This window comes from Anomalospiza imberbis, chromosome 7 (genome assembly GCF_031753505.1).
Source record: "Anomalospiza imberbis isolate Cuckoo-Finch-1a 21T00152 chromosome 7, ASM3175350v1, whole genome shotgun sequence".
NCBI classification, from domain to species: domain Eukaryota; kingdom Metazoa; phylum Chordata; class Aves; order Passeriformes; family Viduidae; genus Anomalospiza; species Anomalospiza imberbis.
In genome coordinates this window covers 5102254-5123057 of record NC_089687.1, presented here as the reverse complement: position 1 = coordinate 5123057, position 20804 = coordinate 5102254, and the positions used below count along the sequence as shown (strand labels likewise).

The window sequence follows — 20804 nt, the reverse complement described above, 5'->3', positions numbered from 1 at the left end:
GGCATCTTTGTGACACTGGCATAAGACTTCACCCAATGAGAATCCCACCAGGACGTGCTTACAAAGTTTCTTATGTTCTTATAAGTATAAAAATATAACTGTAAGCAAATGAGATAGTTTACACATAATAAATAGTTTTTACAATGTTTTGATGTGCCAGAACATTGTAATTTTCTCAAACTTATTATACGAAAGTTACATCTGGAACAAAAAAAAAACCAAAAATCAAATCAAAACAAACCACAGAAAACTCTACCACAGAAGATACCATAATAAAAGGAATATGAAAGAATAGTATATTTCTTTTGGTTTCATTAAGTTCCTTGAGAAGTTCAGTGGTTTTTCTATAATAAACAACATTTTTATTCTACTACTTTTTGAAAAAAAAAGCAAGCAACAAGACCCTCTGCTGGGCACCTGAATTCCTGATATAAAGATCTCCAGGAAGCATTCTAAACCTTGTTCTCATTACTGGGACTGAAAAATATATCTGATTGTTAATAAAGTTGTCTCTGAAACAGCAGGGGAAAAGAAAAAGTAGCCATACAAAAATAAATGAATTCACAGTCTACAAAATGGGGAAATTGCCATATTTGTCCAAACATTTCCCCAAATGTGCTAACACAGAAGTAATTTCTTCTAAAGTCACACAAGGGGCAGAGATTGAACTATTTATTTTCTAAAGTCCCCAGATAATCAAGTATATGGTTTATTTGTTCTCCAAGTCAGAAAAGGTCTGATCTTACATAACTGAGCTATTTCTTTTCTCTTCTTCCCCACCAAACATTCCTTAACTCTTGGGGAACCAGATTTAGCAAAATTTGCTTTCACATAGTCAGTTTTTCCTATTTTCAAGCAGGCAGGTACATTACAAAGTAGAACAGCAAGTGCTGCCAGGAGAGGAACTGACAGTGGTTGGAAACAAAAAAACAAATGTTACCAAGGACAAAAAATGGTTTTCGCTTCAGTACCAGGGCTACTTGAACTTGCTGTTGAAGCAATCAGATATGGACTTTATATTCATTAAGTTTCTGTACTTATGTGCATATTCTGTACAGAAAATAAAAACATATTACACCAATATCACCAAAATTACCAGGCTGCCATGGTGTGGTTTCACCAATGGTCCCAAAGCCGAGAGATTTACATGGACTGGAAAGAGAAAATAACCCTGACAGAGCCAATTTCGTTGCTAGGTCAACATAGGTAGCCAAAGGACAGAGGAAATTCCTCAGTGCGAAGCTATGTCAGGATACTGTGCTTCTCCTGTTTTTTATCTTTATTCTTTCTACCTTCAAGACATTAATTTCCTTTTTTTTTTTTTTAACTACACATTTCAGTCTTGTACAAAATCAATGCAAAATTACATCCCAATTTGTTTACATAAAATTGAATTATCAATCAATAAAGTGAACCAGTATCCTAAAGAAAATTCTACTTGCTTATTGTTTAGATCAATTACCCAATACCAGGGCAAGGTACACATATCAAGAACCCGCATGCTCCTATTTTAGCATGCTCATTTCCCTAGAAGGAATTATTTTTACTTCAATGCTGTGCTGTTTACCTCTTGAAATAATGGTTTCTAAGCCAGTCCCGTTGATGAAGGCACGTTTAATGGTCTGTGTTTTCACATCAGTCCAGTACAAACGTTCCTCAACAGCATCAAAATCTATGACTGTCACATCATCAATGTCAGGAACAGTGAAGGCTGTGATGAAGTTGAAATATGGGTTCTCTATGTCCACCCCTCTTATTTCTGAACGCCTTGCATAAAGAAGAAACTTCTTTCTTTCTGTTAGAAAAAGGGAAAATGTCATTCCTCATCTTCTTCACAATATCTCTGACAGAAATCGAAGTCATTCATTTGAGAGCACTTTACAAATGTGTAGATGACATTTATATATGTGATTAAACATCTCCAGAAAACCTGCAGCCTAGTGACACTTGAGAAATAATGTTACAGAGCAAAAAAATACAGAAAAAATAAGAATTCTGTACATTCAACATTATTGCCACACCTCTAAATCAATATGGTCTTATGAGTGTGAAAGGAAAAAATGTTGAAAACGTTATTTTAAACATTTCACCCTCTTTAGTCCACTCAAACAAATCCTGTTTCACCTGCACATTATAACATATATTAAGATTTGCTATCTCAGGGTATCAGATTCTCTGTAAAAGGGAAGTGTTGCAAACAGAAAATGTGTGTGTGTGAAAAGCAAAGAGCTGGAACAACAAGGGCAGATTGGTTATTCTAATTTACACCCTCACTAGGGAAAAAGGATGATAAATTAAAGGCAAAGCAGAGCTCTCTTTTTAATCTCAAAACGCTGAATGATTGGAGCAAGCACCTGCAAATGAACAGTAAAAGTAACTTTTACTGCAATATCCCTGACATGCCAAAATACTATTTTCTTTTCTATTTCTTGAATGTTATTAATCAACAGTAAAAAGGATAATTTAGTACAAGGTTTTATAGATAATACACACAATTATTTGACATTTCAAGGGCTTTTAGAGCTTAAAAGTGTGTATTGCAGTTTTTTTATAAAACTCTCCTGCAAGGATGCACTTCTAATATTGACTCTTTGTTTTTTAATCCTTGAAAATGGAACTAAGACAACTCTAGAGCAGGTAGGGATTTAAGCTACTAAGCATCTTTTTGTTATTCAGCTTACCTGACTCAGAATGCTGGGATGATTTCAGTAAAAAGCTTTCTGTTTTGTAGAGATAAATTTTATGAGCACATCACACACACCCCAGTAGCACAAAGGAACAGCTGTGGCAGCAAATATCAAAGCACCACAGACCTCAACTATTAGAATAAGTCATCGATTCTCAAAAAGCAGCTTCTCCTTTAAAACACACCATTAAAAAGCACTGTAGAGATGTTATTTTTAACATTAATCTGGCCATTGATTCTAAAATCAATGCAATTGCCAGGCTGTGGGAGGAAAACTTACCATAACATGTTTTTTTGTCTGAAGACAGTTTCATCAGGTGTGGACAGGCACAGGCAGCACTTCTGTTGTGATTGATCAGACACATGTGAGAGCAGGGACCCCTGCCCTCGTTAGCAGCACATGGGTTGGGAGCTAAAACAGAATCATTGAAACACACAACATGTAAAAACACTTGTTAAATCAAGGCTTGTCAAACAGCTGGGGGGAGGTAAAATTTCTGTCTGAAGACAAACCCAGTCTAAGTGATTAGCTCAGCTTGCTCTCTAATAATTTTTAATAGGCTAATATTCAACTCTAGTGCAAGAATATATACATTTATTTAATTTTTGTTTTGTTAATACAGCCAAAGTTTATAATTGTAACTTTAGGAAGCCAGTGGATATAATTTTCCCAGGGAAATATCAATTTTGCAGCCTTTTCATAAGATTTAAATCTTGCACGCCTAATCAAGACACAGGGGATTAAAAAAATATCTATATGATGTGGACCTGAAAAACAGATTTAATTGTGTGAAAGCAATTGTCAGAGCTTAGATTATGAGGTGAACTATGGTAAATTCAATTTTCTTCTCAATTTGATTTCATTACTAGAATATTAGCTGGAAATCTAACACAGAAATAGAATCTGAAAGGAGGAAAAAAAAAAAAACACAGCAAAGTATTTCAGCTTTTCTCAAAGAAAAACTCTCCTAAGTGTTTTCAGAAGTTGCTTCCTATAGCTCACTGATAGAATAAGATGTGCTAAAACTGCTTTAAAGAGCAGGAAGAAAGCTGACCAGAGAGGACCCCCTTAGTCTTACAAAACCTGGAAATGGTTCTTATCATCTTCATTCCTTGTGATAAACCCCAAAGCTCCAGAGCACTGCTGAGGAGACATTTCAAGCATAAACAGAAAGTAATGTTGAGTCTTCTTTTTGTAAAAAAAAAATAATAATAAAAAAAAAAAACAACCTTTGAAAATTAACAATTATGAAAAGGGAAGTGGGATTGAGTGACTCAAAGACAAACTTATAACTAACAAAACCAATTAGTGCAGAATATATTTCTCTAATGTTGTGCTAGGCTGCAGTACAAATAATTAGATAACCACAGCAATCTAATGTATGAATTTCCTTAAAAAAAAAATTAGCTCAAACTCAAGCACTAAAAATTAAAGACAATTTTGCTTCATTGATCCTTGTTCTTTCCACCAGTACATAATTCCTTTAATTTATCCAGGAGTTCCTGAATCCTTTAACTACTTACTTGTTTAACCTGTACTGTGGGAAGAAAGAAGCTTTCAAAAATCTTTAAAAACCAGGATAATTACAATTGTAGCCATCATTCTAGTAAAACAAAACAAAACAAAAAACAAAAAAGAAACCAAGCCAGGCTTGTAATATTTTCTATAAAATCATCCCATTTGCCCCTTTTAAGCACTGGCAGCACTGGAGGCCACCCAGCCTTTCCCAGGAACTAAAAAAGAGGAATGTTTATTTAACATCACTTTTCTTGTATCAGTAGGAACACAGAGCAAATCTGGGGTGATCTCTTGTAATATGTTCACAATTTCATGTGGAAGACAAGAAAAAATCAAGTTGAACAAAAACCACCGAAGTTAACAAGGCTCAGGGAGCCTTTCCAATTATTAATAAACTATTAGTAAAGAGAAGTCATCTATCCCTATGAGGTATACATCAGGAACAAAGCACAACTTGGAGTTTTGAAAATATTGTGAAGGAGATCATAGAATCATTTATGTTGTAAGGGATATCAGGAGACCGGCTAGACATTCAACCTCCTGCAATTTTTTGGCATTTTTTCCACAGGTGCTGCAAGACTGTAAAAATCTGGTCCTGTGTTTTGCAGAGAAGCATTTCCTTTCATTTATTTGCCAATACAGTAATTTCTGAGGGATTTCAGCCTCTCTGACAGGGATTTATTTTGGGCCTAAGAATAATGAATCCCTGTATTGTCTTTCCAGGCAAACAGTGCTTTATGGAATTGAACATATGGAATTTAAAAAGAGGAACAGACAGAAGAAAAAAATAAAAGGCATGTTGGTTAATGATTATTTTAAAGAAAATGTTGTAGTTCAAGTGTGCTCCGAGCATCCACCACGAAGCCAGTGCAATTTGTGTACTGTTCACATCACAGCTCCCTCCATACTGCACAGAACACAAAACTGGTGGGAAAAGAAATGTTACAAAGCAGATGTGGTTCTTTCCACATGAATGCACCACTCTAGGAGCAAAGTACCATGATCTAAACATTACTTCTAGCAGCACATATTTATATATTCCTTTCATATTCATACTGCTTTCACGGAATAATAGCTAAGCCTGCTCTTTATTTCCTAATAAAAACTAATTCTCCTGAGGGCACATTGTAATTGCTCTGACTCTCAAAAATTTGGCTTTTTTTATTTTCTTGTGCTCATTCTAACACTTCTATTTCTGTGGTGAATAACCTCATAAGCATTTGTTACTCACCATTTCTGTGCCATTTATGATTTCACAGACTGCCACCATACAGAAGCCTGTCTATAAATGGTATTTCCAGCAGCATCAGCCAACCTGTCCCCAGAGCAAAACCTGTCCTGCACCCTGGATCAGCCTGTCAGGCTTTCTTGATGTGCTGCATATGATCTGTATACAGTATTCCAGCTGTGGGCGTGACACGGATTCATACAGCATCACAGTTCACTACCTGTGCTGCTTTATTCCTTTCCTAATCATTTCCACCAATCTATTTTCCTTTTGATCACAGCAAGCCACAGATCTGGCATTTTCCTTGACTGGCCAGCCTTTTTCATTATTTGATTGATTTCCAGTGCTGACTGCTTGTCAATCTGTTTGTCTCACAGTGCTGTGCACAGGTGTACACACGTCAGCGTTGTCACGTTGCTTCTTGACTGCTCTCTAAACCTTCATTTAAACAAAATGCTTATTTTTATTGACCAGTAACCCTTAAAAACAACCCTCTCAGACATTCCATCACCAGCTGACAGATGAAAACTTACTCTGACAGCCTCTCAATATGCATTTCCTCTGGCCAACTTATCCCCTGCATTAACTTCCCACTGAGCTTGTCCCTTCGTGGCACCAGATTTTAGCGAGACAAAGTTTGATCTTACACTTTAACGGTGCACAAAATGTTTGAATTCTGCCTCAACCTTCAAATATCTGCACTACAGTCACATCAAAAGGTGCTTTCAAATTGCCGACAATCGATTCCCACTCATATTTAAAATCAGTTACAGATCAAATCCTCTGCTCACTGTCGATACTTCCAATAGAATTGCTTTTCCTAAGGCCAAAGTGCTCAGCCAAGTTAAATCTTTATACTGCCTGATTATATCTGCTTATTTTAACACCAATCTTTGAAATTTACAGATTGGGACTGATCAGATGTGCAAGTTCTAAAGTAAATATTTATTTCCTCTAATCACTCTCAGTTTTTAATAATTCATTTCAAAAATTAGCCAGTTCATATTCACTACAAAACTAAATAAAGAGGAATAGTCTTAAAACAAAGCACAATTCTTGAAAAGGCTCAGAAAAACATATGTTATTATATATATATATAAAATATATATATACTATAAATATAAGTAAAATAATAATATATATATTTTGCATTATTTATAATACATATACCAAACTTTCTGCTAGTTTTGAAGTAAAAAGAGCATATAAAAGGTTGAGATAAGATCTCAAAGTAATCAATTTTTTTAGTTCTTCTCATCTTAAGCTACATTTCTGTAAGAGTTTATTATTTTAAACATCTGGCAATCTGGGCCCCAATAGAATATTGTAACAAAACAGTGTTATGAAGTTAAATGTTCTTCATTTTATTAATTACAAACGAGCCCAGTGGTACCAATGTACTATGTTTATTATTGTACTGTTTGTCCTGATTTAAAAAAAAAAAAAAACAAAAAAAAACCTAATCTGCAGAAAGAAAAATAATATCATATCCATGTTTGGTTTTTAATTTTAATTCAAATTAATACCTTGGCAAAATGAAAAAAAAAAAAAGGGGGGGAAGCGTGAGAAATTCACAGCTTTGTGTTTTCAAGATGTGATCTTTCCAATGCTCTATATTTACCCCTCTTCTCACCATCCTCAACGGTGTAATGCTACAACATCTTGTGACTAAACAGGCCTTGCTGTTTGCAGCAGGTGGATTTTTAAAAGACAATGAGAGTTGAAAACAATTTTAAAATCTTCCTAAAAAACCCTGTTTGCCATCTTAACAGCACTCCTGACACACAGCTTTGATTCTGGGAAGACAAGTGGGGCTCAAGCTCACATTCCTGAGAATATTCTGCATTAGGGGAGAAGCTTCCCCAGTCCCCTGTGGTTTTGCTGACAGCTGAACTTATCATCCATACAAATATCTCACTTTAACTTGGCTACCTTAAATTAGCATCTGTCCTAGATTGACTCAAATAAAATGGCTTTAGGCTGGGAGAGTTTATTTAGCTCTGCTCTACTTCATTTCAATCAAAATATCTTCCTTGATATATGAATTAAAAGCTAATAAACTTTCATCCACGTAGATGACCCAGATGGAGATGAAAATGCAAGATGTTCATCCTGCAGTGCTCTACTCATACTGACAATTTGCAGTGTAAATCTAATTTTATTTTAGGATTCTAACCTGCACCCTGTCTTGTTCATGTATTGCAAAATAGCTAAAAATTCAAAGGAAAATTTAACAAGTCACCAGGCAGTATCATTTCTTTAGCTCAAATAAAAAGGTACTGCAGATTTGAAGAAAAAAAATTGCTCCTGCTGGAAGACAATAATTTAGAGCAAACCCAGAATGCCAAACATAAATCAGAATCCAGAGCTTTCTACATCATAAAATAAAAGCTGCAATTACACAACTTGATCCTTGAACAACTTGATTTTAGCAAAAAACACCTGAAGACTTTTCTGCAGGTTTTATTTGCCTGGGGGCCAGGATATCTGTGACTGGAATACTGCCTGATGTCTGCCTGGGCTACAGAAGCCCTCTGAAGAGGCTGTCTGGCCCCAGTCCAAACAGAAAGGAGTTGTTCTTTTTCTGAGAGCAAGAAAAAGCAAATACCAACTTTACTGCTACTCTAAAAACATCAAATATGGAACACAGTTCCCCAAATCCCAAAGTCAGGAGCGATTAAATTAAAAGAAAAATTAAAGAAGTTAAAAGAATATTGCAAAAAAAGCCCAAACAAAAGCACCCAAAAACCTGAAACAAAAGGAAAACACAAAACAAAAACAAAAACTTATTTGAAAGGTGTGTGCAGAGATGAATATTTACTCCACCCCTATTTCAACTGCACACATACTATCTTCAGCACAAGTCAGGCAGCTTTTAAGAAAGTACTCTGCCCCAAAAAGCAAATTCTGAAGAATAAGGGAAATAAGTGCCTTATTTAAGAAAGTGATGAAATCCAAGAGACTTGACATCCACTGAAAACCTGTAACATATATCTTCAATATACATTCATTATTATTTTTAAAATAAAAGCATCAGAAAAATGAATCCGGACAATTTATGTCACATATTGAGAGGTTGCGGTTGCCACCACTCTTGGACACACTTCCCAGCAATGAGTGGCATTCATTGCTTTTCCTTTATTCCATGTGAGAACATTCCTCAAATCTTTTGCCTTCTAGTGTGCAGTAGAATTTTCCTTGCTGGTATTCATTTACATTAGAGCTTTAACCACAGTTTTCTGTGTATGACTAATGCAGAACTGGGCTCCAATACATTTACACAGCCATCCAAAATTGTCAGGATTTGAAGTTTTCAAATGAAGATTGCTCACAACCTACTAACATAGAAGTCTAAGTTTCTTACTGAGCACTATAAACCCTGGATGAGGAGAAAAACAAAATATCATTTCTCAGTATTAAAAAGAACCACAACAAGTATTAATGAGATAAATTCTAAAATAGTATTGTATTAACATCAACTTCTTGCCAGGAAAGGTGAAATTTATCCAGAGAACATGGAAGATTCTGTAACTAATTGGTGGTCATCCTCCAGTGGTATTTTTCACTTTCCAATATTTATCTATAAAATATTCGCTGTCTTTTGTTATATCTCACAACAGAAATCCATACTGTTTTTTTCAGCTATATATATATATATATATATATATATATATATATATATATATTTGTACCCAATAAAAACTTCTGCCACATGGATTGTGTACTTTTGACTTCATCTAGTGCTGAATACAACAGTTCAAGACAAAATAGTACACAGACATTTATATATAAAAAGAATACTTATTTTCCTTCCTCAGGAATAAATTATTCTATAAATATTCACCTTGTGGCTGACGACTTGGATGATAAATCTGGAGATCAAATGGCTGAGCACTTGTTTTTTGTATTACACTGACATTTTGGCCAGTCCATTTATTGGCTTTGGCGAGAGTATTGGTCCTCCAATCTGTCCAATAAACTTCACTCCCATACAAAGAAACAGCAAAAGGGTGAGAAAGATATTCGTGACCCCGAATAATCTCTATCATGCTGGTTCCATCATACAATGCAGAATAAATGGCATCCGATCTAGAAGACAACCCCAAATTTAAGATTATGTAAAAATGAAATAAAAAAAAAAATCACACAACCATTATGACATTGGGCAAAATGTGTAAAAAACTTACTTTGTAAGAGTGGTAAGACCAAAGAGTTTTTGCAGTGCAATCATTAACTTTATAGATTATTAAGTTCATATTATTAATTAACTCAGACATATTAAATACTTGTTTGTATAATGTTTTAATTTACCTCAATGCTGTGAGAAATACAACAAGATATTCAGTTTTCTTTCAGATGAACTTTAAAAAATAATGAAGTAATTTGGGCCTTGCATGGATGAGTGTCAGGAAGGACACATGGAAAGGCACAGGGAGCCAGGACCATGTGATCCCACAGCAGGCAGGGCAATTAAATCAATGTACATATTGTACATGTGCCTGCCCAGGGCTCTTCATGTCCATAACTACATTCCACTTAGACTGCAGTTCACATTTCTGCATGGAGGAACGAGGATTTCCCAGTGACAATAAGGATGCTGTGAGCACTTTACCTGGCATCTGTCCACACTATTCTTTTTTCAAAGTGATCCACAGTGAGGCCGTTGGGCCAGGCTCCAGTATCCATGTCCTTATAGATGATTTTCCTCTCTGCTCCACTCATGGAAGCAGACTCAATGCGAGGGAAGTTTGCATCCCAGTCTGTCCAAAACAGAATTCTGGTGAGAGGAAAAGGAAAAGAAAGGGGGATAGAAGAAAATATTAAAACATGAAGAAAAAATCTGAAATGGTTTATGAGACAACAGTTGGAAAAAAGGTTCAACCATTTACATACTTTAAATGAAAGGATTAAACATAGATCAATTTGGCTCTCTATATAAATTCTTTAGGGTAACGTGGAGGCAATATTCCATTATTAGTTAGAGCCATCATGAAAATAAAGAACTTAAAAAAAAAAAAAAACAAACTAGGGGTATAGTAGCATTCCCTTTTCCATATCCAGTTATACAGTGGCAGCTTGCCTTGTCTTCCCTCTATAATTAGAAACCCAGCTCATTAACAGAAATTATAATGAGAGCCTTTGAAAGCAATCCAAGGATAAGAAGGCTGGGGAGGGGAGAATGGGAAGAAAGGTGATTTGAGGTAGCAGGGATCAAGGAAAAGGCTAAACAAGAGATTTTCAGCTACTCTTAAGAGTGCTCTAATGAAGACCTCTGGATTTTGGTATGTCACTAAAGAATTTTATACAGATTCAGCTAAGAAAACTTCAAAGATGGGTTTTATTGTTGTCTCTCTCAGTTTTGTACCATCTCTACTGTTTTTCTAATAAAGAGAACTTTCATTGTTATAACCAAAGAAGTGTCTTGTTAAATAACAGAAGCAGCATCATCAAGAAGACAGAAATAAACTCTAACTGTTCTTAGATTACTGAATTTTCAACAACGCAGAGACTTATTAAAGGAAAATTATACTTTTGATAGGAAAACTTGTGGTTAGGTGTAAAGAGTTACTTGCAAAGAGTTAACTGCAACAAAACTTCTGACAAGTATTTCCCTCTAAGAGACCTTCGACCTTAGCAGCCAGGGAGGTTCACAGGGGATGTGTTCATCTGCAGATGTTTATTTTGCACACATCTGTGTGGGTGTGGACTGAGAGCACCTGCTCAGCCCCACTGCAGGCTGGAGCGCAGCTTTGCCTCCACTAGGACACAGGATTTGTGCATTTCCAACACAACCCTTTTCCTTGAATCACCAGTGTTTATTCATATTTATTTGTGAAAGGATTGAGGAGCTATTCCTGTCTATGTTTAAAGATTTTTTCTTTCTTGACATCTAACATAATGTAGCACCAATTGCTTCCAGCTCTTCAAAAGGCAGATTTAGCCTTCAGTTTCAAGAAAAGTGGTGATTTGCTTTTTTCCCATCCCAACCATTTAATTTGAGCAACTTCTCTGCCAATTTTTCTGCCAACAGGATGCCTCTTTTTAAAGATCTTTAGAGATAAGCGATGTACTCTGTAAATAAGCTTTCTAACAGCTCAGTTGAGAGGACAAAAGCCTTAATCATTAAGGCATGTACATCCTAATTCACACTTTAGATCCCAGAATTTGGGACCTTTATCAATCTTTATTTTTTTATTCACAGCTTTGCTTCTGAGAGAAATTTTCAGTGAAGACAAATAACAGACCACAGCAAATTCCTAAACAAAATTAAATATGACTTTGAAAACAGGCCAGTTGTGTTATATTTGGCCACATTTAATTTGTGGTTGGTGGCTTGTCACTTTTGTTGTGTTTTTCTGAATGTTCTTGTTTGTTTCAGGATTTTTCCCCTTCTCTGAAAGAGCAATAATTTTGAGAAGAGGATGGAGTTATTGAATATACATAATATTCTGGTTCACAGCATACCCCTAATGAATAGCTAGAAAAAATACTGACAGGAACTGGCAAGCATTATGTCCACTTTAGAGATGAAAACCAAATACAAAAGGTGGCATTTACCTCATTCAGTCATTAGACTTCCAGTAACATCTAAGCTGCATTTTTATAGTCCCACCAAAAAAAACCAAGCCAAACAAAAAAAAAAAAAAAAAAAAAAAAAAAAAACCACTCCCCCCCAAAAAAAAAAATCCCCAAATAAACACAAAAAGTCAAAACAAAAAACAAAAAAAATGGTCTCTAAGTGAGAAGAATCACCCAAATCAGTCCATTAACCACACAGAAATGTTAGACCAAACATTCCAGTTATCATCCACATTGAAAAAAAAAGAAATGAAGCAACAATAGGGCAAGGTAAGTAATTTGCCAACAAAAAGATCCCTGTCTTCCCTGTCTTACAGTTTTTTAATCCTTTTCAATTACAAAAGCACAGTAATAATTGATGCTTTATCATTCCAAATAGACTTCCAAGGACTACCAAAGATAAGTTAAAAACGACAACTCACAGCAAAAAAGGAAATAAAACAAATATCACATTTAAAAAATTTTTAAAATATTTTGCAACAAGGAAAAATAATGCTTTTGTAATTTATAATTACCCATATCTGGGATCCAAAGCAATAGCCCTTGGGTGCTCCATAGCTCCAGCTATTAACGTTGTCCGCAAAGTGCCATCGAGTTTTGCCACTTCAATTTGGTCCAAATTGCTGTCTATCCAGTAAATGTTTCCTGCTATCCAATCCACAGTCAGACCTTCAGGAGTGGCCAGGCCATGCTGCACCACAACCTCAATGGCACTAACACCTTACAGAAAAAACAAAAAATAAGAAACAAGAGAAAAATAGAGAGCAAAAGAGATTCTTAAAGAACTGACATAGAGACTGGTAGCATGAACATGGACATACAAGTTCGTCAGATGTTCTGAAAGTGAATTCTGGTATATATGGGGCTTGCCTCCCAGATGAAAGCACTGGAACATACACTTCAACAAAGAACATTTTGTAGAATCTCTTTTGTATATATCATGAGATTATATTGAGTTACAGACCATCATTATGTCACCAGAGCAAAAAAAAGTCTTTTATAATGCTATAAAATTTTGAAGCAGAAGCTTTCACCTAGTGAGAGGAGCTAATTTATCAGACATCCAATAAATTCTTACAATTTTTTAATAAGGTGAAGATAAACTGAAAAAAAAAAATCAATATTGCACTCATTGAACCAGGGAGAAACACCAGTTCTTTGCAACTGCCATTTTCTTCCCCTTAGAGCATACTGCAAAAGGAAACTTTGATAACAAAAGTCTTCTATCTGCCTGGAAATGAAGTACAACCTTGATATAACCCTTGTGAAAGCAGAGCGCCATCATAAATTCTGTTTCTGTGAATGGCAGCTCAGTTATGACTGACCAGGTCTCACACCCTGTAACTGCAGGTGTTCTAACTGTTAAGGAAATAAAGATTCAAGCCATACCTCCAGTATCAGAGAGCTTGCCTCTGTAAATTTTGTCCTCCACCACATCTGTCCAGTACAGTAAACTCTGACTGAAATGAAAATCCAGGGCTATTGTGTTTCTTAAACCAGGAACTAAGAGGCTGTAGTCACGCTTGTGAAGATCAATTTTTCTGATCTCGTGTCGAATCGAAAAAATTATGAAAGCCTCAAATGGATCTGGAAGACGAAGATTAAACATTTCAAAGGAATAATAAAAAATATATTGCTATAAATTGATACAAATGACAAGTGGAAGGTGAACAACAGAATACTTTATCAGGAGAAAGAGATGATTAAAACAATTCATCTTTTGATAAGGAGTCTTTCAATTACTTTTTCAGTCCAACAGACTTCTTAATTCTCCCTTCTAGCATTATCTTTGATCCCAACTAGAGATATTAGACATTACATTTAGGAATATCGGACTCAACTGTTGAACTGTATTTTGTAGCTCTAGCATTATGAGCCCATAATTAGAACTTTAAAAAGTCACATTATCAAATTTAAAATCTTCTTCTCAAAAGGTTCAGAAAAAGGGAACCATTAAAACAGACATTGTTTCAAAAGCCAATCAGCTGATACCATGTACTAATACATAAAGTACCTTTTGAATATCCAGTGTACCTTGTGTTTTCAATTGAAGTGCATAAAAAACCCCTCATGCCAAACTAACAAGCAAGAGAATGAACATTTGATGTCATGCCATCACTAATCCAGCTACCAATGGCTTTCTCCTTCCATTGTTAATGAATTAATGCTACATGATTTGTGCCAGTGAGTTGATATCAAGGTGCATAAAAATATCTGTAAACATGATCAGCATTGGCCAACCAGACTATGAAACTGATTTTATAATTCTTATTCTTACATAGATTAGAAAAGCTTTTTCAAGCAAGTAGCTGTGTTAATAAAACAAACAAGGAAGACAAGAATGGATTCTATAAACTGTTGAATCAACTCAGTATATCCACTTTGATATTTTTTCACAGCAAGCCTTTTCTGGGGGAAGCAGTTGTTCCCCTCACAAGACTCTGAGTTCCTTCTCCTAGAGTGAAACACAGATGATACTGGGATGTTTGCTTTCCACACAATTAAACTTATTTATGTAAAAGATTATTGGCCAGTTTATGGCAATAGGCAATACTCCTGCTACTCAAAGCTCCTGAGAGTCTCCAAAAACACCCAGTTTAACTCTTCTCATTCACTTGATCACTTCACTGCTCACTTCCTCCTGCAGCTCCCTCTTCTCCTGATGGCCATTGCACACACAAATTATCTGTGATGATTTAGGCTAATCAAGCACCTCAGCAGAGCTGTGTTTCTGCTCTTGAAGCACTTGTTCACAACCTGCCTTGAGCTTTCCAAATGATTCTCCTATCTGTTAAAGCAATGAATGGCTTTAGGCAAAGCAAATTTCTCCAAAGCGCTGCAGTGGTTAAATAATTTAGTGCAGAACAGGATCACTGACATTAGGAGCTGTTTCACAAGCACCAGTTATCTGAACTTGAGACATACTTTAATGGCACTTCCCAAACTCTGATAAATTGGCAGCTGTTATGCAGGAATTTACTGGTCTATGGGGTTTTTTGGCAATTCCAATGCATAGGAAAACAAGTCATAATCCTCACTAGCAGCTTTTTTTTTTTTTTTTTATTTCTCAGCAATTAACACCACAGTGGGAGAAAAAGAAACCTAATAAATCTGTGCTATGTTCGATTGTTTTTTTTTCATTCAAAGTAGAGGAGGTCCAGTTTAAGATAAATAACCTACAGTGCAAATTATCTTTATGAAAAGGATTAAAGTTCAATGGGATCTTGACAGGATTTACAATTGAAATAAGCTTGGCTGACAACAGCCTGCAAAACTGTATCCTCCTCTGAGCACAGCTCTTGAAGAGTGTGAATCATTACAGCAACACAAGAAGAAATGAGCAGGTGTTCCAAGAGGTCTAGAAATCATGGCCTGCAAGGGAAGAATGAACAATCTGGAACTGCTTAGTCTAAAAAAAATGGAATAAGATGATGAGTGGAAGCACACAGAATTCCTTTAAGTCATAAAAGGCTTGTGAATTGAAAACAGGAAAAATCCTGTTTTCTGTATAACAAGTAGGGCAAGGATTAAAGGCTTAAACTGGACCAGGAAGACTCAAAGACCAGAAAAACAAAAGCCTTCAGGAGAGTGAGTCAACAAGACATTTCACCCCTGGGAAACTTGGAGTGCAGCACTGAAGGTGTCCTGAAGGTCTTGGAAAGCAGATAAACAGCTGCAGTATTAGCTGGGCTTTGATCTTCCTTCCAACCTGATCATTCAATGGCTCTATAAAACCAGCTACATTACAGGGAATTGGGACTTTCACGCTCAATCAAAAAATAAAAAAAAAAAAAAAAAAAGCTTCTATCACCAGATAAACCCAAAATTTTATGTTATTTTTCCTGATTAATCTTCTAGAAATTGAGAGCAAATACTTTTTATTATGCAAACTGATTAAAAGAATTTCTGTAAATCAATACAATGGTTATTGTATTGATTCTTGTATTGGTTATTATATTGATTTACATTCTTTAAAATTTTCAGGAAAAATAACTGTTATCAATTTGTTGAGAAAAATCATACATTTCTGCACACTGTGATTTCATAAATGCCTCAATTTTTTACTTTTTTTTACCACAAAGGTTAGGATATAAAATATATGAGGTAAACAAAGTATAAGCTACATGAAAAGCTGTAAAAAACAAAAACAGAAAAAAAAAAAACAGAAAAAAAACAAAACAAAACAAAAAAATTCCAAAAAAACTCTGGTAGAATAAAGCTGCCCACACAGTGCCATCAAAAAAAGACTCTATAAAGAATAATGCCTCACATTTTTCAGTGGGTTAAATTTAAAATTCTTTCTTAGATAAATTTCTGATTGTACCTAATTGTTTGATTGAAGCTCACTGTAACAATACCAGCACAGCAAACAATCTACACTGTGCTTTTATGAAAATTACCTCAAAGAAAAACAATAACTTGATAACGATTCTGAAAAGAAACCTTAATTAAAAGCTTGACTAAGCTCAGAGAGGATTGGACTATTCCCCTCTCCATTTTAATATTTAAAGGTATCTGGAAATTAGAACAAAATTGAGTTTCAAACCAGCCAAGACAGATCAAACAGACAGACACACCATCCTCTAATTTAAAAAAAAAAAAAAAAATATATATATATACACACACACATATATATATATATATATATGAAGTGATATAACAGTTTCCACTGCTTAGGAAAGGCTGACAATCAATTTTAAACTAAGTGTTTCTGAGCTCATCTAACATTCATTATACCGAAGTCTGAAAGGTTGAATATAAACATGAAATTTAAATATCTTTTAAGAACAGTTGTGGGTTTTTTTTTTTTTTTTTGTTTGTTTTTTTTTTTTTCTCTGTATGCTTATTATCATTTAAAAGAGCAAATGCAGTAGGTCAGCACAACTTACTTTGAAATGTGTTTTAAGAGTAACCAGGAACATGAGTATGAAAACATATAAATTGTATCGACTTTCCATCTGAATAATGGAGCTCTGTAACACACTCTTAGTTCAATCAATACAAATTTAAATCTAAAGGAAACATTTAAAGTTTGGGAAGTCAGTAATGTCACAATGCCAGAACAGCAACAAGCAAACGAGATGATAACAAGAGACATGGAAAGTGCAGAAGTTTTGGAGAAAAAAGACAATATTTAAAACCCTCAAGAAATAACAGCATAAGTAGAAATAAGATACAACAGAGGAAACTAAGTAAGGCTTGGAAAAAGAAACTGGGAAGAGTAGCACTGCTCAATTCAAGCATTTTAGCTCTATATACTTATTATTCTGTAACTCATTATATTTCACTGGCAATTCATTAGATTTCTCTGACAAACACACTTTTTGATACTGAAATGTAATCAGGAAAAGAAGTTAGAATCACTTAATGCCTGCATTCTCAGCACTCATATTCCCCTTCTAACAGGCTCACAAATAAACCAATTTTACCATAATCTGAAAATGTGTTGCATACTAACTTTACATGTTATTGCTGTGTGCTTGTGAAATTTTTCTTATACATAGGAAAATGCTACTTCAGATAGAGAAAAAAAAAAGGGTAAAGGGCAACGTTCTTATTTTCTTCTGAGTAATTTATTTTTTCTTGTGGAAAACAGATTACAAGTTACTGTTCTAACTGAACAGACACCTGTTTCAAGGCAGCTTGAATCACTATGGCTATTCTAAGAATTATTCCATAACAACTGAAATTGTTGAAATGGCATTTGGGGGACAGCTTGCCTTCATATGGTCACTTTGAACTTTATTTGTAATAGTGTAATATAAAAGTTTTTTCTTCATTCTAAATTCATTCAAGATCTCATGCTCAGAGACGTAGATGATCGGGACATTTTGAGTCTCACAGATCCACAAAAGAAACCAAAATTGTTCTCACTTTCCTAAAATGCCCTTCACACAGTCAGCAACTGAAGTGTTAGAGGATCTGTCCTCCAGAGAACTTCCCATGCCTTTTGAATTAAATAAACTGAAAAGAGCCAAGATGATTTGTGCCTCTAAAAGCACATGCCATATTTAATATGGAATAATTTTGTCACAGCTTTGATGGCATTAGGGTAGCATCATTACAGTTTGTAAAGAAAAGGATCATTTTTCTTTATATCAGCTGACATCACAGGTCTCAGATCATATATTTAGTATTACATTCTTTGGAAAAAATCTGGAGAAATCAATTTGTAAGTTCAGATTCCCACCAACACCGGTAAACATTAAGCAGAAATATCCCATGGGCTTGAGAAACCCAAGAAACTGTAGTCTCACTTTTCTTATTTTATACCACAAGTGAGTATACTTCACTTTTTTCCCAATTTAGTTTCCAAATTTTGGTCATTTCTACCTGATTTAGTTTAAAGTTTCTTTCAAGCTTTCCTCACATGAGTTACTAACACTGTCTTAAATTCCTTTAATCCTTTCCTTTCTCTAATCCAATAAGAATGAACTTTTTTTCAGTTACTGGAAGTGCCCACAATATAGCAAATCAGATTGATCAAATATCATTGAGAATGAGACCAAAGCACTGACAGAAAGCAAGATCTTTAACAGCAATCACTGCAGAGTAAGAGTAAATAAAGAATATACTAATCATATTTACTGAATTATGAAATATCCAAATAAGCAAAAGAGAATGTGGAAGATATTTCTGTTCAGAGTTGCTAAAACTCTATGAAAGAATAGAGATAATATAGAATAAAATTATCACAGAATGCTGAATCAAAGAAAACTGAATTAAGAACATCTAGAAAGCAAACTCAAGACTATTTTTAAGTGCCTACCAGGGAGGTAAAGGTGGGATAACAGTTTATATTGCACATGCATGTTTCTGTTTTACACACAACACTGCACCTGAAAAACACACTCCTAACAGTTTCCAGCTGATGCCTCAGTACTTATTAAGAGTGACCAATGAGGGGAGTACATTCCCCTCTCCTCTTTTGGCTCATGTTGGTTTTCACCTCGATTAGTGAGCTGAGCAGGCTTTTACTGCTGTCAAAAAACAAGTGCCAGAATGTCTAACGGGAAAAAACATCTTAAATATTGAATACTAACAGGCAGCATATAATTGCACATTCAAAATTAACCTTCTGAACCCGCAACCAATACTGATCAATATCACAATTGATCCATTTCTTAACAATACATAGTAAATTCCCCTTAGAGAATGCAAAATTGTGTTGATACATATATGCCCACGCATACATGAAAAACTGTATGCAACTTCAACCAGTTTCAGAATTATATCATATTAACATTCCTAGAAACATCTGGTATTAGCATTCTTAGATTAGCAACAGCCTAATATTTCAATATCCCTTTGTATATCAAGAATAGGGATAGTTTTCATCCTTAATTTTATCTTTTAATCCTTAGATTGCAATCAACCCCACATTTGGACAATCCCAGCCTGTATTTCATATATTAGAAAAAAAAAAAAAAAGTGAAAGCTCTCAGTAAATTGCCATCACAGCTATTAACATCCTGAATATTAAATATGCACTGAATTTCAACTTACCAGTACTCACACAACTCTCTCCATCCTTACTGAGCTTCCAGCCTTCGTAACATGAGCACTTGACAGTATTTTTATGCTGTTCACAAACTTGGCTACACTTGAGGTGCTTGGTGCAGTAATCCATAATCTCACAAGTTTTGTTGTCTGCAGTAAGATTGAATCCTGCAGGGCAGGAGCACACAATTCTTCCTCCAGGAACCACAGAACACTGATGGCTACATCCACCATTGTTAAGTGAACATTCGTCTGAAATAACATGGAAAAACAATAATAAATGGCTGCAAAAGCTGTCAGTGAGGTTGTATATAGCAAAGTCATTTAAAACACCTACAAAAGCCTCCAAGATGATTAAAGAAAAAATTATATTGCTAAAACAAATTTCTATACTTGTTTATGAAGTTATCTGATGTGCAACCATTCATCTGGTAGCTTTACTGAACACTTCAAGGTTTCAGCATAACTCCATGTCCAAGTGGTGATCCTCAGGAGTCAGTGTTGGGATTGACACTGTTGAACACCTTTATCAGTGACATGGACAGTGGGATTGAGGGCACTCTCAGCAAGTTTCTGATCAGACAGAGTTCTGTGAGTGATTCAGCAGTGAAAAGATGCCATCCAGAAGGACCTTGCCAGGCTTGAATGGTGGGGCCTGTGCCACCTGAATGTTGATGTTCAACAAGGCCAAATACCAGGACCTGCACTGAGTCAGGGCAATCACAAGCACAAATACAGGCAGGGAAAATAATGGATTGAGGGCAGTCCTGAGGGGGAGGAAGTGGTGGTGTTAGTGGACAAGAAGCACAACATGACCTGGAAATGTGAGCCTGCAGCCCAGAAAGCCACATGTGTCTTGAACTACATCAAATAAAGCTGTACCTCAAAAGAAGGAGATTCCCCTCTGTTCTTGTAAGAGGACTGAATCCAGCTCTGGGGCCTCCAACGTGAGGAGGATGGGGACATTTTGGAGCAAGTGCAGGGAAAGCCATGAAAATGCTCTGAGGGCTGGAGCAGTTCTGCTCTGTAAACAGGCTGAGAGCTGGGAGTGTTCAGCCTGGAGAAGAGAAGGCTCCAGGAAGACCTTAGAGTCCTTTCCAGGGTTTAAAGGGACTCTAAGAGAGCTGGAGAGGGCCTGCAGTGACAGGACAAGGAGGAGTTGCTTCAAATTGACAGAGGACAAGTTAGATTTGACATTGGGAAGAAAACTTTTGACTCTGAAGGTGCTGAGGCTCTGGCACAGGGTGTCCAGAGACGCTGTGGCTGCCCCTGGATACCTGGAAGTGTCCAAG

General features: G+C 35.6%; 1 protein-coding gene across 1 annotated transcript in view; it reads right to left on the bottom strand.

Moving 5' to 3' along the window:
* Positions 1–20804, bottom strand: part of LRP1B (LDL receptor related protein 1B) — a 633449-nt gene that overhangs the window by 169125 nt on the left and 443520 nt on the right. The window contains exons 23-29 of the mRNA XM_068195161.1: positions 19519–19764; positions 13402–13599; positions 12528–12732; positions 10046–10210; positions 9278–9522; positions 2967–3098; positions 1568–1795 (exon numbers count right to left, since the gene is read on the bottom strand). Of these exons, the coding sequence (XP_068051262.1) occupies positions 1568–1795; positions 2967–3098; positions 9278–9522; positions 10046–10210; positions 12528–12732; positions 13402–13599; positions 19519–19764 (1419 nt within the window). The remainder of the gene's footprint in view (positions 1–1567; positions 1796–2966; positions 3099–9277; positions 9523–10045; positions 10211–12527; positions 12733–13401; positions 13600–19518; positions 19765–20804) is intronic.